General features: G+C 51.0%; 5 protein-coding genes across 5 annotated transcripts; 2 read left to right on the top strand and 3 right to left on the bottom strand.

Annotated features, from left to right (window-relative positions):
* The first annotated feature begins 1,125 nt into the window (after positions 1 to 1,125).
* P174DRAFT_437743 (alkaline phosphatase family protein) lies at positions 1,126 to 3,584 on the top strand. The gene is made up of 3 exons (XM_024826377.1): positions 1,126 to 1,673; positions 1,730 to 2,993; positions 3,048 to 3,584. Exons 1-3 carry the CDS (start codon positions 1,206 to 1,208, stop codon positions 3,446 to 3,448), a joined length of 2,133 nt encoding a protein of 710 aa, XP_024687897.1. The 5' UTR covers positions 1,126 to 1,205; the 3' UTR covers positions 3,449 to 3,584.
* A 187-nt stretch (positions 3,585 to 3,771) lies between these two features.
* P174DRAFT_437742 (putative BCS1-like ATPase) lies at positions 3,772 to 6,040 on the top strand. The gene is made up of 2 exons (XM_024826376.1): positions 3,772 to 5,095; positions 5,212 to 6,040. Exons 1-2 carry the CDS (start codon positions 4,124 to 4,126, stop codon positions 5,830 to 5,832), a joined length of 1,593 nt encoding a protein of 530 aa, XP_024687896.1. The 5' UTR covers positions 3,772 to 4,123; the 3' UTR covers positions 5,833 to 6,040.
* Positions 6,041 to 6,126: 86 nt separating this feature from the next.
* Positions 6,127 to 7,150, bottom strand: P174DRAFT_416986 (glycoside hydrolase family 43 protein; the record flags this gene model as incomplete). Its single annotated transcript, XM_024824562.1, has 2 exons — positions 6,127 to 6,795; positions 6,845 to 7,150. The coding sequence occupies 2 exons, from the start codon at positions 7,148 to 7,150 to the stop codon at positions 6,127 to 6,129; spliced, it is 975 nt and encodes a 324-aa protein (XP_024687895.1).
* Positions 7,151 to 9,624: 2,474 nt separating this feature from the next.
* Positions 9,625 to 11,343, bottom strand: P174DRAFT_383046 (DUF821 domain protein). Its single transcript, XM_024823142.1, has 2 exons — positions 10,863 to 11,343; positions 9,625 to 10,793 (listed from the first exon to the last, which is right to left on the bottom strand). Exons 1-2 carry the CDS (start codon positions 11,250 to 11,252, stop codon positions 9,849 to 9,851), a joined length of 1,335 nt encoding a protein of 444 aa, XP_024687894.1. The 5' UTR covers positions 11,253 to 11,343; the 3' UTR covers positions 9,625 to 9,848.
* Positions 11,344 to 11,587: 244 nt separating this feature from the next.
* Positions 11,588 to 17,294, bottom strand: P174DRAFT_400344 (kinesin-3 motor protein uncA). Its single transcript, XM_024823897.1, has 2 exons — positions 16,785 to 17,294; positions 11,588 to 16,722 (listed from the first exon to the last, which is right to left on the bottom strand). Exons 1-2 carry the CDS (start codon positions 16,846 to 16,848, stop codon positions 11,888 to 11,890), a joined length of 4,899 nt encoding a protein of 1,632 aa, XP_024687893.1. The 5' UTR covers positions 16,849 to 17,294; the 3' UTR covers positions 11,588 to 11,887.
* Between the last annotated feature and the right edge of the window lie 549 nt (positions 17,295 to 17,843).

Genomic DNA, 17,843 nt, shown 5'->3' with positions numbered 1-17,843 from the left:
AGACCAACGAGGACCCTCAATGCGGCTGTCATCAAGTGTATTCGATGGTCAAGAGCGTCCATATTCGTCCTTGTTCAATCAGAGTGCTATTCCTGAATAGGTTGATCGTAAACAAGCGGAGGAAAGTAAAGTACTGCATCTGGAAGAGCACGAGACTGAGCAAACACAAGATTGTCCATTTCTAGAACCTGCCTAGGGCCTCATCCCTTGTAAAACACTGCCTGCAGAAGTCTTTCCAGCTGCAGATGTTGATCGCCTCCACGAGGAATGTTGTGGCACGTGATATACGGCTTCAGGGCTTCTTTAACCCTATCTTCCTCATCACCGGAAACGGAAACCAGTGTTGCCAACAAACAAACGAACGGATTCAGATCACTCATGGCGACTCCTTGCATAGTCCTTTGCTTCCGGTACGATTTGTCCAAAGGAGCTCTCCCAGCCTGAAGGACCAGAAATATGCCCTTGACCGCGTTTTTGACTTGCCCGCAATCAGCTCCTATCGCCTGGCTGAGCATATACGCATCTCCTCCAAAGCATTGATTCGTGATTTAAGGATTTTCATGCAATCGACAAAGTCGAAAGAGGACTGGAGGCGATTGTACTGCAATAGTATGGTTAGAGTATCGCAGCGACCATGATAGGCTGGCGGTATGAGACCCCGAGTATATTGCATATGCTGGATTGTATGGCCGACGCATATTATTGTACCAGCCTAGACAAATAAAAAGTCTTCACATTGTTGATGAACATGTTGCTGCATGGTTCTGAAACACTGCTCAGCTCTAGCCATTTATCATCAATGGACTCGTTGAAAGCCAGCCTCAGGGGTCCGAAGAGTTCCTATGAACACCATAACAAGTTCTGGCGATATAGGACTGAGCATGTCTAAATCAAGCCTGCTGCATCTGATATATAGAATGTGTAATTTGAGCTGCAATAGACACCACTTATCTATCTGTCCATAAACTCATTCTCCATATTGATATGAACAAGGAGTGTTGATGTTGATATGGAGAGAGTGGAGAGCTGGGAATAGGCGCTAATCTGGATTAGGTAAGGCAGGGTTGACCCACGTTCGACATTATTATGGAGGAGCCACTTGAGGCGATGATAATCGTCTACGGAGTATGCTGGTTGCCATCAGCAAACCCTCATTTCTGCAGATTTCTACTCTGTGTATGTCATGACAGAGGACCTACACGGCCATGCCTCCGAGACCCGATCTTCTCAGCCCCTCTCTCCTCTCCCCCGGTGATTACGATGATGACGCCTCCTCCTTGCGATCCCTGTCAGAGCAGGACTCTGACTCCGATGATGACGAATTCCTTCGCAAGTCTCGCACTACACTAGAGCTGGCCGAACATGATCGTGCAGTCTTGGAAGAGGAGGAAGAGATGGAGAAACTGTTGGTCAGGAGCGGGCCAACTCATGGTCTGCGACGGATCTTCAGCCCGAACGGCAGCAGCGTCAAGATCGGGAAATACGAGCGGAATCGGGACCGAAGGAGGAAACGCCACGATGAGCGCAAACGGCGTCGTCGTAGTGCGGCAGGAGGAAATGGAGAGCTGATGTACGAGATGGAAGAGGGCTATCGAGAGTCCGAATCCTCGCTCCTGAGCGGCTCGTCGTCGGAACTAGACCAGCGATTGGAGAAGCAGTACGCGGATGTTCGGGTAAGGGTGGACTCTTGATTTGTTTCTGTTCAATTCAGACTGCTAATTCACTGTAGCCGCGGCGAATTTCTTGGACGAAATTAATACTGGTCTTTGCGGCGGTCTTGGTTTTGTTCCTAATATTCCTGCTGGGTGCATACAAAGCCTCAAGTGGCTTTCGGGCTTCGCACTCTAACCAGCGTCTACTTTCCAACGGCACCGCTCTCTTTGGTCCTACCACCATATTAGTTTCCCTCGATGGGTTCCGGGCGGATTTTCTCGATCGTGGTCTCACGCCGACACTGAAGGCGCTTATCGCCGAAGGCGTTTCGCCACAGTATATGCTCCCCAGCTTTCCCAGCGTCACATTTCCGAACCACTTCACTCTGGTTACAGGCTTATATCCAGAAAGTCACGGTATCGTGAGCAACACTTTTTGGGATCCTGCCCTAAAGGAAAATTTCCACTACACCGACCAGTCAATCAGCATGCAGCCTAAGTGGTGGAATGCCGAACCCTTGTGGATGACCGCCGAAAAGCACGGCCTAAAGACCGGGATTCATATGTGGCCTGGCTCCGAAGCGCACATTGGAGGAGTAGACCCAGCATATTTGGACAAGTACAATGGGTCAGAAGAGCTCCCGCGAAAAGTCGATCGGATCCTGGAGCTGCTCGACTTGCCAGGCGCAGAAGGAGAGTCCTTGATTGTTCCCGAGCGACCGCAGTTCATCGCTGCATATGTTCCCAATGTTGACGCAGATGGCCACAAGTTTGGCCCCAACAGCACCGAGATCCGAAATACAATATCGCAGGTTGACAGCATGTTGGCCGAGCTGCTGTCGGGCCTTCACAGCCGCAATCTGACCGATATTGTCAACCTTGTTATTGTTTCTGACCATGGTATGGCCACCACCGCTACGGAACGATTGGTACAACTGGATGATTTCATCGATCTTGGTCTGGTCGAACGTATTGACGGATGGCCATTGCGCGGTATCCGGCCGAAAAAGCCTGAGGATCTTGAGACCTTGCAAAATCAGCTCGAAAACCTGACGCTACAATACCCACATGCGGTGGAAGTCTACACACGGGAGACAATGCCTGAGCGATATCACTTTTCCCGCAATGACCGAATTGCTCCCCTTTGGGTAATCCCTAAGACGGGGTGGGCGATCGTCGAACGACCAGACTTTGATGCTCAAGAGGCTATCCGAACTGGAAGAGTCTATCATCCAAAGGGTGTTCATGGCTACGACCATGAGCATCCTCTGATGCGCGCCATCTTCATTGCTAGGGGGCCTGCGTTTCCTCATCCCCCCAACAGCCGGTTGGAAGTTTTCCGTAAGCAAACCCCTTCTACAGGAGGAAGTCGAGTATAAGCTAACATGGGTGCAGAAAATATCAATGTGTATAACTTGGTTTGCGATTCTCTGGGGATTGATCCGCTCCCCAACAACGGAACGCTGCGCCTTCCACTACAGCCAGTGGGCCTTCATTCTGATCAAGATGCGCCGGTTGTCGACAAGCCTGCCGACCCTCCAATCAGCAGCGCTAGCGTGAGCGTAATCCCCTCGCAAACCATGACACCCGCCTCAACTCCATCAGAGGTGTCGTCAACAGCTCTTAGCCAGCCAACTTCACCATCTGAAGATGAGTCCAGCTCGGAGCCGCAAAACGAACCGGAAAGCGACGACGAGCAGGGCCCTACTTGGTGGGGAACGCTCTGGAGCAAAGTTGAGGAGCTCAAGGAATGGGCTACTGATATAATCGAGACCGTCAAGGACAATATCGTGTAAATGTGCAAGGCGGGCGATGTTATGGAAGCGTTGATGTTCATTTACTGGAGCGTTCCATGTTGATAGAGCCGACTATTGTCGGAGTAATAATCTAGATACCCCTTTACTTGTTAGATAAATGCATATTCAATCCAGCCTAGAACCCCGAGTAAATACTAACCCATCAACCATGGACCAGAGACCAAACCAAACCCATTATGGAACCCCGATGTCTAACTTTGTACACTATAAATGTGGACCCATATCAGATCAGCTGGGGGCCTGCCGCAAGTTAACTGATGCGGCGCATCTCGATCGTCGAATGGCTCCGCAGTACTGAGTCAGTCCCAGCGCAGTGCCGCCCGACTTTTGCCCAACTTGATCTCCGACAAGGTCCACCTAGCTTCTTATTCATTTGATTGGAGTCATATGCGCGGCACAGTCAGTTAAAATGACGCCGCAGTGGCACTGGCCTTTCTGCATGAGGCTTACGATATGAGGCTCTTGCTGTGGGCCCAGGCCCGCCTTGTTGATGCTGCCTATTGTTTCCGCTATGCAACATGCGCGCGGACCTACAAGGCTACCGGCATATAAAGGCCTAAGAAATGTATATAATAAGCGATGAAGACGGCTGCTCATCTTCCTCTTCATTGACTTCTGACCGTCATCGTCATCGCGTCCACGGCTATGCCGAACATGGCGTCGTATTTGGACCACAATATCAGCAATAATAGCAGAAATGCTACCACCATCGACACGGCTGTCCTGGACGCCTTTATACCGGGCTATTCTGTCCTCTCTCGGTTTCTGGTATCATACCTCCAGATCGATCTATCGTACTACCTGCCCTTCCTTGTGATGGCGGCTGCAGCGACCGCTTCCCTGCGCTACAGCATTAAGAGAATTATTCGTCTGCTGGGGGAACACTTCACCTCGACGGCGGAGATCCGTCTCGACGACGAAATTTATAACTATCTTATGTTCTGGATGGCGCAGCAGCCGTTCACGAAGCGGACGACGCATTTCGTTGCGGGGACGAAGATAAGCAGTGGGATGCGGTACTGGGATTCGGATAACGGCGAGGGTTCAGACGACGAGGACATGTGCGAGGACGACGATGACACCGGTAACGACAACAGCGACATGCTGGCCAACTTTGATCGGTACTGGCAAAAGGTCATCAGCAAGGACAAGTACCGCACGCTGCGGTTCACGCCCGCCGAAGGCACACATTACTTCTGGTACAAGGCGCGCCCGCTGGCGTTCATCCGGGAGCGGGAGGAGAACAACGGCGGCGTGAGTCTGCGGTGGGTGCCGGAGCGGCTGTACCTGTCGTGTCTGGGACGGGACCCGAGCATCCTCAAGGAGCTGCTGGCCGATGCGCAGCGGGCGTATGTGGCGCGCGATGGCAACCGGACGATCATCTACCGCGGGCAGAAGAGCGGGGTGGACGACTTCGACTGGGTGCGGTGTATGGCGCGGCCACCGCGGCCGCTGTCGACGGTTGTGCTGGACGAGGCGCAGAAGCAGGCGTTTATCGATGATATCAAGGAGTATCTGCATCCGAGGACAAGGCGGTGGTATTCGAATCGCGGCATCCCGTACCGCCGGGGTACCTGCTGCACGGCCCGCCGGGCACGGGCAAGACGAGTCTGTGTTTTGCGGCGAGTGGGCTGCTGGGCTTGACACTGTACCTGCTCAGTCTGAACTCGAAGAGCCTGGATGAGGACAGTCTGATGTCGCTGTTTTCGGCGCTGCCGCGGCGGTGTATTGTGCTGCTTGAGGACGTTGACAGCGCCGGGATTACGCAGAAGCGCGCGAAAGACGATTCCGCGGCGTCGGCCGTCCTCGTGGAAAAGGATAAGTCCAGCGCCGAGGAGAAGGAGCCCGAAACAAAGACGAACAAGGGGGTTTCGCTCTCGGGCCTGCTCAATGTCATCGACGGAGTCGCCGCCAGCGAGGGCCGGATCCTCATCATGACCACCAACCATGCGGAGAAGCTGGATCCGGCTCTTCTCCGACCAGGACGCGTCGATATGACTATTGCTTTCGGATACGCTGATCGCAATGCCATGCGTGAGCTCTTCTCGGCCATCTACAGCATGCTCGAGGGTGATGCGCGGACATCCCAGATGAAGTCAGTTAGAAAGGCTTCTGGACAACGGGAGAAGAAACATGCCAAAGCTACAGCCACCCAGTGGAAACGGCAGCGCTTGTCAAAAGAAAAGATCGCTGAACTGGCATCTGAGTTTGCATCACGCATTCCAGAGGGTGAGTTCACCGCTGCGGAGATCCAGGGTCATCTACTCAACTATAAGAATGAGCCGGAGGCTGCTATCAACGCGGTCGAGGAGTGGGTGAGAAGTGTTCGAGCCAAACGGAAGGAAAAGGAACAGTCTAAATGATATAGACCAGTGATACCCACCACATTATGTGCCATGAAATGATACGTTAAACAGATTGAAGCATCATCATGCAATCTGTGAAAGTCCACCCAACTGACACACACTTGCTAAAATCAAGAAAGTTGGCTAGTCAAATGCACTCCAAGAATGAGATCCTAAGATTCATATCAAGGAGATCATCATATAAAGGTGTTAGAAAATATGTAATAGACTAATAATATGTATGTATAGCCACAGCGGCAGAAATATTGCAAGAAGAGTATCAACAAGCCGCCTCCCAACCCAATCAGTCAATCATAGAAGTGTAACCTGATCGCCATTGATGGCAAGGTTCGCAGCATATGTACACCGCTTGTTGGGCTCACAGAATCCATGGAAGAGCATCCTGTCACCACATCCACAGACGGTACCTCCGCCAGGTGAAGTCAATCCATAGTCGCCGGTCTTGAATAGCTTCTGACCATTCTTGACATAGGGGCCCGTGATCGATTTCGAGGTGGCCCATCGCACATCGTACTTGGGGTCCGTAAAACAGTGGGTAGAATAGAAAAGAAAGTACGTGTCACCGTGCAGTATCAGATTGGGGGCTTCAACCAAAGGTCCGTCGGTATCGTCACGGTCAAGTATCGGAACGGCGTCGCCAAGTGGCGTGAAGCCGTCGTCTGCCACTCTCTGCAGAAGAATCGGCGTAGATACCAGAGGAGGAACGCCGTTGTTGCAGTCTCCACCATGACCGATGCTATTGCCGTCTACCTTGAAGACAACGTAGCGGCTACCATCTTTGTCGAGGAAGCCCGCCGGGTCGATCGAGCCTCCCTGATCCAGCCGGCATGATAAGGGCGTCTCGTTCGGCACATATGGTCCTCTGGGGTCTTTCTCTTTAGAGACAGCGACACCCACGCAATGATGCCTCACCATCTCTTTAGCCTCGCCTGAATAGTACATAACATAGTAGCCATCGTTCTGGAAGTAAATTAGTGGCTGCTGAGTAGATTTATACTAGAGAACATACCCTTCTGATAACGTCTGGAGCCCAGTGATCTATTTCAGTCTCCCACCCGGCAAGCGTTGGCAGTGCCTCGATGTCGAGAAGAGTCCATGTGTTGAAATCTTGGGATCTAGCCACTTGGACGCGCTTGCCATTGCCGTTTGTGCTAAAGGCATACCATGCCCCTTCTGCATCCTGTACAAAACTAGGGTCCGGGAAGTCTGAATTGATTGCCATCCACGGCCCTCTAGCTCGCTTCTCAACGGGGGAAGCGAAGACAGCTGTCATGGTAAGGCCAAAGGCCCAGAATGTTGATCGAGGAACCCACATGCTTGCAGAATGGATGGACAAAAACAGAGAGGGAGATCGCCGAGTTTAATTCTGTATCAGCGAACCTCAGGCTCACAATCTGACGATCTCTCTTGGGATCAACGCAAGAAAGAATTCTACATTACGTCTGTAGAGCTCGGGATGCGTCATTGCTTTATATTCAAATGTCGTCGGCATTGCCGAGAAAGGGAGGACCGGCATTCCCAGACTGAATTGTCCTTCGACAACTATCACAATTCAATTTTCCTTCGACGAAATCAGCAGTCATGCGATATTATCCTGCGACAAGTATGCGGCAAGTGGATTCGAGCAGTGAGATAGCAGCTGGGTCTGCTGGCCTGGACATTGGGCGCACTATGCAGCATATTAGGCAAGGATCGCTGTAGAAACAACATTTGGTATCATCGGACATTTACTGGGTCACCAACATAAACAACAATAGTCAGCAATATTGAGCCATGTTTGGGCCATCGTTTGGCTGAGGTGGCGCATATTTGTCGTTCTGAGCAATGGCCGAGAGACTAAGGCCCATACGACTGTAACACTCGGTCACTGAGTCCTCGTGCATCTTAGAGAGCCAAGGAATTTCAATAAGCCTGTAATCTGTATGGTGGAGCAAGCAGCCGTGATGACCCAGAAAAGCGAATGCAACAACCTGCAAATCCACTATCATCTGAAGACCCAAGTATATCTGAAAACGGCAATCGAAGCATGAGTTGTGGAGAAATCCCGATGCCGAGCTGCCGATCATTTTGTGGGGACTGGCATCTATCAAATCCTGACGAGTCAGTAGCAGGAATATGATCCTTCATCATGGCACACGGATAATATGCTCCGACACCGTGACCTGTGAATGGTGCATTGAGAACGCATTACTCGCTCAGGGGAGCGACGCAAGGGCGACGCAGACCGCCCAAACCCGAGAAATGTGGCTCGCTCGGGCTATATTGGTGATGAGGATCGAGGCCAGCCTCTATGGTGGACCTGGTGAAAAAAATGGTGAGCGAATAGTTACTGCAAGGAGTAACATGCGAGAGGCTCCCATATTAGTTCGGCTGGACGCACCACTTACAATAGGGTCGTTCCAAAGAACTTTTCCATGCTTCTGTATTTTTTTCCCTCGAGTACTAGTGCGCTGTGGACACCAGACCCTTGCTTGTCTCCTGCCGGTCGGTATGATTCAAGCCAATCACAATAATCGAGACGTCCAAATGCCATGCATGATCTGGTGTCAGACGTTTTCGGGAAGTCAGATAAGTTGAACAAATAAACAGTGCTGTGTTTGTCCAATGTGAACACAAAAGGACAACGAAATCCACGTACCATATGACTTTGCGACTTCCAGAAGTCCAGCCGGCGAGTTTGTTCTCTACTGGAGAAGCAGAACAGTAAGGTCTTGCCCGATTCCAAGTCGACGAATGGCACCAGGCTCAGAAGAAGTGCCGTCCATCAGAATCGCAACACATGGCCAAGCGCGCAAGGGATCCCTGCGTATGTAAGGTGTGCATGTTGATCATCAACTTATTCCGGGTCATTTTTGGTATCACACAGACTATTATGCTTTCCCGAAGGCCTTAGCCTCCAGAAATCGCGCAAAATAAAGGGAATTCATCAGAAGCTATGCCCGATGCTGAGAAATTTCCCACCGACTTCTCCGCGGTGAGCCCAACGGTACTTCATGACAGTCGGCTATGGTGTGAATGCTTGCTGGCCATATTCGCTAAGAACTTGTTTTGTTGCCCTTAATGGGCACCATTAAGCTGTGTTGGCAGCTTGGCAGGAAGTCATGAGTCTTGGAATGCACTTTCATCAGAAGACCTCTACCCCGCAAGTTGATGATCTGCAACTAGGAGCTGGGACGTTAACGCCTAAATCTTGGATGCGGGCCACCAGATCAGCTAGTACGCCTCGAGTGCCGCCGCATGATAGCATGGATGTGCTTTTTTGCTGGACTCACTGCCTTCAACCACTGACTGGATAGGATACCATGGAGAAGACAGTCATGCGAGACACCTCTTTGAGTAAACTCCAGAGTCTCACTGTTTAAGGTTAGGTGAATCAATCTTAATCGTGGAGAGAAACCGACGTGATCCTAATACCAGGTCACTGGATCATTTAGCTGCTCGCACCAACTTAACAAGCCACTCTAGATAAAGTGGAGGAGCAAACCAACATCAACCAGGGATATTCTATGACCTCACTCGTGCATAACATGCCGTTGATCAGATAACTTCCATGGGCTTTCAAGTGACCTGACCAGGCTGGAAGCGGATACAATCGGATGCAGTCTTTCTCAAGATTGACAAAGAGTCAAGCCAATCAGTCTTTTTGGCTGGTTGATTCAATAAAGGCCCTTGAAGCGCCTTGGAGAGGTAGTTACGTGATGATGTCAGAGTACACGGAGGTGTGGTGAAAGAGATGAAAAAGCAAGGTAAAGAAGAGAGTAGATGTCGTGTGCCAGGTGATGTCCTCAGGTCTACCGATTAGGTAACCAGACTTACCGTGAATTCTGGCGTAGAAACAAGGAGGAGAGAAACAGACGACTGCATCCTCCTGTGATAGACGGACATTCATAGTTCAAGGTTCGTTATAATTTCCAAAGAGACATATACACATAAGCAAGCCAGTAAAGCATAAGAGAGCAAACCCCCATAACTCCAGATATATGCGCAGAGATATAACATTATCATGCCGATTTTCATTTCACACGAGAGCCGGTGAGAAGCCATGATTCAAAGGGGACCCCTCGCGCCTGCTTCTTCCCATTCTGCTGGGAATTGTACAGCACAGGCTCAAAGTCACAGAAGGCAGCGTACTGCCTAATCAAGTATCTCCAATAGCAAGACTCTGCCGCCGGAGTCAAGTATCGATCACGAAACGTTCTCACCGCGTTATCGGCGATCCGTTCCGCAATCTCGGGATTATCAACGAGGAAACTGATCTTCCGATCGAGGTCTGAGAAATCCCGCTCTACCTCCACGTAATTCGCATCAGGACCGGACGCAATCAGCGCCGCATGGTGCGCCTCTCGCCAGACCAGCTTGTGCGAGACGACCACCGAGTGGCAGTTGAGCAGGTACTTCCCGCGACCGGAGAAGCTGCGCCCTTCCGTATGCGCCAGAAACATATACCGGCAGTGCTCCTCCATCGGCAGCAGGTTGTACCGAACGTCATTTTCGTTGTCCCAGTCGATAACCCGGATACTAGCCCAACTTCTTCCCTGCGCTGCTTTCAGCAATTTACCCCTGAGCTCGGGATTGGTCGCCACGCTGCCGCGCCACACGAGCTGTTTCTTCTTATCTTTGAATTTCATTCCGGGGACCAGGGAGCCGTCGGGGTGCACTTCGCCCTCGTCCACAGCGGCAATGCGCCTCCGGATATCCTTGTACGGGCCAACCTTGACCTCCGGCCACGCCCAGTACCCAAAGTCCGGCATGAGCCAGATACTCTCGTCCTCGTCGCGCTTGGAATACGACCAAACAGGTCCTGGAACATTGCTGAAATCATCTGCCGTGAATACAAACTCGATATTGGGCAGGCTGTGTCGGTCCGGAAACGACTGCAGGGCGCGATGCAGGGAGTTCAGTGTTGCCTTTGCTCGGGAGTACGTATACGGCTGTGCCGCGTAGTCGATGATATACAACTAAGCCACACATGTTAACAAAGATGCGTTCACGGACGAGTAGACACGCTGTAAAGAGGAACGACTTACCTCTCCCCTCCAAATCGCGGCCCGCACCATCCCATCCTCAACCACAACATCATCCACCTCCTTAAACGTAATCGGTCTCTCCTTCCTCAGCGCTGCAGTCTTCTCAATCTCGACAAAGAGCTTCGGAAACGCTATCCGACACTGCTCGTCCGAAAGACCGTGGTTATCCCCATCGCGCTGAACCTCAAACACCCAGTCCGCGTCGGTGTGGTTCGTCGAGGTACAGTGAGTGCTTGGCGGGATCGTCTTCAGGGAATTCTTCAGGGCGTATTTGGCATAGTCAGTTGAATATTGCGATCCTAGGATAAGGAATGTGACGATGATCAGTGAGATTGCGGCGCCTGGAACCAGGAAGCGGGTCCAGGGGGATTGTCCCTGCGTCCAGCGCATTGGGATTATACTGGTACAACGAAGTAAGATATATATATAAATTGATGGCAATGTATGAGCAGACTCTGGACGGTAAAATTGAGTACTTGAGAAAGCACTGGGACGATTGGCGGTCCTCGCTTATCGAAGCTCTATCGCTTTCACTATGATAAACATGTGCCTGTGTTACCATGGCAACAGCCAATTCTGGTATGACATCAGAGCATAGGCTCATCCAGGCCATTCTAGACTATCTGATGCATTCATCTTCAAAATTAAGGGAAATAATACGGAGTAGACAATGGCACCATGGCCTGTAGAGGCCCAGGCTTTCTTGTTATATCAACAAGTCAAATCTATGTGTCAGAACAATATATCTTAAGTATGTACAAGGGGATCCGAGTGCCACAAGTAGCAGATGTATGTATTCAGGGGTATCTCAAAAGGGACCAGGAAAGAATGAAACAGAGGGTGCAGTCACGAATGATGTATAGACGCCCGACCCTCAGCTCAACCAACGAATAGGAACGTGGGAAGGAATAACAAAGTTGTTGCGACTTGAAAGGGTAGCCAGTCAACAGAACCGTAGAATGTACAAGTGACAGCATGAGTCAATAAGTTCCGTGATGGGAAGCCATGCGTATCGAATGTCAACATTAATTTCCGTTGGGTGAAGCACGAGAGGCGCCGTTGCTGAAGTAGCTCTCGTCAATCTTCAGAATCCATTCGACCTTTTGCGCCTCTGTCCGTGCTGCAAAGAGGTATGTGTTTTGCGTTCCATAGAGTGCAAATACGTTGGGACGGCCTTTCGCAGACACTCCGCTGTCGGACCCGGAAAGCAGTCGTGCAAAATCCGGATCGTGGTCAACACGGGAGTTGCGCAAGTTGATAGCGTTGATCTCATCGCCGTCCGGAACAGAGTATATGTGGAGATACGGTCGGCGGAGTTCAACAAAACGTCGCACCCAATGACTGTTTGTGTCATCGGGAGTCAGTAGGTAGCCGGATTTCAAGGAAGACGTGTTCTTCGGGAGTGTCTGTATTGTTGCGATGAACCGTGGCCTTAATAGTTCCTGATCTGATACAGAACTGCCATCATCAGAGGCTAGTGAAGACTGCTTCGCGCGCGACGCGAAAGCGGCTCCGTCTGAAGGAGGCTCCGTGTTGCTTCGAACAAGGATTGCTTCAATGGGGTCGGTCTTTGTAGCCCAAAGATCGAGATATTTCCGAAGCAGTCTGGTTTTCCGCTCATTCAGCTCTTGGCTCCGGAGCGGTGTTGATCGTCCGCTTCTGACTGGCGAAGGAGCAAGGCTATTGGCACTGAGAGCCCCTTTGGCTGCATTCAGCTCAGCAAGACGCCGGCGTCGTTTGCGAGCTGCAATATAATCTCGCACCAGTGAAACCTTCCGAGGCGACCACCTTGCCAAGAGTTCCTCGCCCTTCACATAATCGTTCTGTGTGTTCATGCGCCAGAGATCAGCGGCACGTTTGGCGGAAACTGGACGGATGGCGAGAGAGAACATGCGAACTGTTGAGTGAACAATTCGAGTCGAATTGAAAAGTTGCTTGAACATGGACTGTGGGCGCACATAGGTTCGCCCTTGAATCTGAAGTGTGAGATCTACCTTGAATGGAACAGGATCTTGCAAACGGGAGGACGTAAGATCCCAGCGAACGGTGACCTGCACGCGATACTTGTCCGCAGTAACGCGATCAAGCAGAAGAGAACCATGTAAACTTGAATCCCATTGAGCGACCAACGTGACATTAGATGTCCCATCAGCATTATCTTTCACGGCAGGCTCCTGCACAAACTTCAATGGCACATCCGGGGTCTGAAGGTCTTGGTCGGGAATCTTGCCCCATGGATCCAGCAGTCTCACAGAACCAACGCGGATATTGGTCAGGTCGTCCCAGGGAAGACTCTCGGTGGAGTTATACGTTAGACTGACAAGAATACGACGTTGCAGACCTTGGTGTAGTTGATACGTGCCCGCATCGAGACTATTGCTTTGTACCACTTCGACAGGGAGGTACTCGCCAGACTCTGCCAATTCGAGGACTTGCACCCTAGCAAATACATCATGTCTCTCTTCAGAAAAGAACTCTGATTCAGCTATGCGCGGGGCTTTGCGTTTCTGGGGAGGCAGCTCCGCGGAATCGCGCATCTCATCCCAACTGATAAGCTTATCCAGATGCATCTGTGTCACACGTGCATATATGCAGATTTTAAGCGCTGACGTTCTGGGACTTGAAAGAGGCAAGCTCATGCTATGCACACTTTCAAAGCGGATGGGACTCTCATCAAAACCGCTGATCATCTGCGTGGTAGTAGCTCCTCCTTCTTCGGAGATGCCCGGAACAAAGAGTTGGGCATGCACATCTGTCCCCTCCCATTCAGCAAAGCCAACCATATCACGCATGACCACATTGAATTTGAGGGTAGATGACGGTGCCTGTGCCGATGAGGGTTCCAGTGACAATCTGACTATACCTACAACGTTCTGTGTGTAGGGCGAAATGACCTCGACAGAAAAGTCCTGAACCCGTTTCTCGAAGACAGCTGTCAGGGGGATATCGGCATCACCCACAAGGGAGTACTGCGGGGAACAAGGCTCAGAAAAAGGGTTCTCAAGCCTGAAGTGCTGGATGTAGTCCGGACGATCTATGTACTGGTGCAATTGGCGCATGGCCTGGAGGCGACGTTGAAGCTTCTCGATCGACCAGAGATGGATGACGCGCTGTTTGGAGTCAATCACCCGAACTGCGATGCAAGGCTTCTTGGCCTCCTCAAGAACGATATCCTCATCTCCGGAGATGCCGTTGAGCACGAGGTCGTAAGACGACGCCATATTGTGTCCATGGTCAATGATTGCGAATTGAAAACTGACATTCTTGTCCATGATTTGGCTCATCACCTGGGCCTCTTTTAGGAGCGACGCATGCTGTAATATTTTCTCAGCCATGCGGACATAGTTTTGCTGGGACCAGTGACGAAAAACTGAGGTTGCAATTCCGATTTCTCGTTCATCCAAATTTGCAAAGCCATTTTGGTATATTCTCGGCACTGGCTGGCCCATTTCTTTCATATGATTCTCAAACGCCTCTTTCTGTTTCCTTAGTTGTTCTTCGTACTCCTCTTTTGTCGTCCTTAGGGCTTCTTCCATCCGTTCTTTCTCTAAACGTAAGTCATCGGCGTCTTGATCGGAGGCCTCAGCAATTCTGAGTTTGTCTTTGAATTCCTCCTTCTGCTTGTCCAATTGCCGCTGCATGTCCTGTCGGGCAGCCTGCAATGTAAAGTCGCTTCCATTTTGTCCCTCGCCATCGTACTGCTGGCCAGGGGTCCCAGGCATGGTGATGGCGGTGTCAAGCGAAAAATTGTCAATGGTACCATTGGACATATACTTGTCACGAACTGGGAATGAGCTCAGCGAATCCGAATCGTCTTCATTTTCTACGAGTCCTCGACGTGTTGCTCGCACTTTCTGCACGTCCTCGAACAGAGCATCCAGTTCGTCGTCCGGCATGTGCGAGATTTGATCAGGACCCAGGACCGCACTGACAGCTTCACGACGAGCGTAAAACCAATCTGATTCGCCACCTTGTTGCGCTTGCATTGGCGAGTCAGCCCTACTTGAGTCTCCATCCAGCTCCGAGCCAGTCTTGCTCATGGTTCGGTCGTGTGTTTTGGTCGGCGCTGGCGACCCAAGTTGACTGGTGGTGACAGAATGGCGCAGCAAACTTTGCTCAACCCTTTCGGCGCGAGCCTCTTGCGGATGGTTGAAACGAAAGATGTGGAAATCGCCGAGGATTATTCGAAAACCACTTTTGAGACGCTTGGGTTTGTCGATTCGTAAACCGTTAACCATAACTGCGGCACCCTCGCTGGGTACAATAGTAACGACATTATCCACATTTTCAAACGTGCAATGGTTGGGAAGGATCTTGGAGCCATTCAGTCTGATCTCCACATGACTTCCTTGCTCCATGTTTCCAACGGTTGTAGTCCCAGGCTTTATATTGTAGACAAGACATTCAGCAAGTAGCGGGTCATCACTCAGGTTGACCAAATGGGGCATTTTCTTCGGGGTGCTCAAGCCAATGAAGCCCTTCTCGATACTGATACCGAGCTCTTCAAGCGCAGCCTCACGTTCCCGATGGATCTGCTCCGTTTTCTCTAATTTCTCCTCCCAGGTCTGGTTCAAGTCCTTGTAGAGCTTTTCGCTTTGATTCAGCTGTTCCACGATCTCCGCCTTGCTGACCTTGGTGATAGTACCGTCTGCCTTCTGAATCGAAACCATCTGCTTCTCCAGAGGCGTGTCAGGTGGATAGTATTCCTCCGCAGGCATACCTCCGGCTGCTCCAGCCGTCGCGCCGCCTCCAAGCTTAGCTCTGAGCTGCGCTAACTCCTCCTTCAGTTCTCTAATCATTCTGGCATTCGGATCTTCATTGACCACGGCATGGTTCTTGATCCGTTTTGCTGAATCGGCGTATCGCAGAGTACTCAGAGTCTCGTCGAAATTGATATCGGCAGGCGATATAGCCGCAATCATCGCTGTCATCGAATTACCTCCCAGAGAATCCTTCAACAACCAAGTCAAGATGGAATCACGGTATGGAACCATTGAAGCATTCTTCTTTTTGCCTGAGGCAACATCTGCGAGAGCTGCAATGACACGACCGAGAGTTGATAACGAACGGTTGATTTCCGCTCCTTCTTTCAAGCGGGCGCCAGTGGCCCCTGTAGAATTTGCTCTCTCTGAACCGGCAAGATCAACCAGGCTAATTCTAGACACCTTCTCTGTATCCATCGAGGTCTCAGCATCGTGGCGTTTCTGCGTCAAGGTCAGAGTGAAAACGGCGTGCGATCGACTGGAGGTCTCGTTCATGTTCGTTGCAGCCACAGTTCTAGCCTTGTTACCCTCATCCATCAGGTGGTCAATCTCCTCGAAAGAGCGCACGGCGAGTTTCGCAAGGTCTTCGACATATGGACCGGTCGACGGATGCTCACGGACTTTGAGATTACCCTTATTTGAAGGGTTGAGCAGATCGCGTACTCTTTCATTGTAGATTTCGAGGTAGGACACTTCGACTGTACAGTTGAGGTTCTTGTCTTCTTGCATCTTGGCTATGCGCTGAAACATGTCCTGGCAGATTCTCGGGATCACACCGTATTCCTTGCCGTAACCCATCATCGAATAAGACTTCCCGGAACCAGTCTGACCGTATGCGAAGATACAGTTGTTGTAGCCTTGAAACGCATTGTCCAGCAAAGGAACACCCAAGTCCGCAAACAAATTATCTTGGCCAGCATAATTGGGAGCATTCTTGTCGAAAGACCAATACGACCTGTCAAAGGCGAACGTCTTCGGCCCCTCCACCGCACCTTTCCCGCCAGCTTTTCGCGATCTCTCATCAGCGCCGGGCGGTGGTATGAGGATGGTCTGGTTTCCTTTCATCTGCACGATACATTTTGCCCCTCTATCGATCTCTGCCGACAAGTATCCAATCGGTCAGTGAACATTCAATGATCGGAGGACCGCAAGTTCTCACCTCTGCTGTTGAACGGTCGCACTCTCACCACCACCTTAATATTTCCGCCGCCTCCTGGAGCCATTTTGACTTATGCCCCATACACTCGGGGACCGCTATGCACCTCCAGTTGCCAAAGAGTCGAGTCCCAGGGGACGGGCGCAAGCGCCAGGGGTTGGGTAACACCGATGCCGCGACCGCCACAAAGAGCGCCGTGTTTTGGGAGAAATCGCAATAAGTGTTTTTCAGGGCCTCCTGGGTCTGTACTGAAGCTATTTGTAGTTTTGTGTTGGTGTTGTTCCGGTAGTTTCGAGATCCCAATTCAACATCAACAAAAGACGTCATGTAGTTTGTTTTCGGGCCGTCATATGCTGTTTCCAGGGGAATCTGGTCAATGGTAATTGAGTCCGTAGGTCGTCAGTCTGCCATGCGCGCACAACCCTTCAGGGCAAGCTGTCTAGAAATGTGATTGACGCGAAGGCAGCAGAGAAGCGCGCTAGGACAATCAAGTTGAGGTTTGCCTGGAGGCTCCGTGCTCTACACTGGGAGGTGTATTATTATTTCCCAGCGGCACGGGGAACAGCCACATGAGACTCCGACCGAAAAGGCGGGATCGAGGGGTGTATTAGCTAAGCGGCCAATCAAAGTGCGCGTCCCCTTCTTCTCTCCCATGGACTCGCAGAAGGGACGCAAGGTACGGGGTATTTACTGTGGTACGTACCTTGCTTGGCTCTCGTCTCTGAACTGAGACATGCTTAAGATTAATCTAATCAAGATCTAGGATATTCTGGCCCGTTGTCTATGCTATGACCAGGCTACCCAGGTTGCCGATAGTGAAGAAGAACGAAGTCAAATGTCTTGAACGGAGCAACAGACGCGAATCAAATGGGACAGTAACAACTCTATACATGTCGTCTGTGATGGAAATTGAGATCAGCGATCATTAATGGTTCGATGGAGCTAAGGTGCTCTGTTTATGTCCTTGAACAAGTTCGATTTCTGGGCGTATCATACACGACGACAGTATACGCGAACTGTTACGACCTGATGGCGCGAGTGGTCTACTCAGCTCAGCTCTAT

Source organism: Aspergillus novofumigatus (genome assembly GCF_002847465.1).
Source record: "Aspergillus novofumigatus IBT 16806 chromosome Unknown P174scaffold_1, whole genome shotgun sequence".
Classification (NCBI taxonomy): domain Eukaryota; kingdom Fungi; phylum Ascomycota; class Eurotiomycetes; order Eurotiales; family Aspergillaceae; genus Aspergillus; species Aspergillus novofumigatus.
The sequence above is the reverse complement of the archived record's forward strand: the minus strand, read 5'-3'. Positions and strand labels throughout refer to the sequence as shown.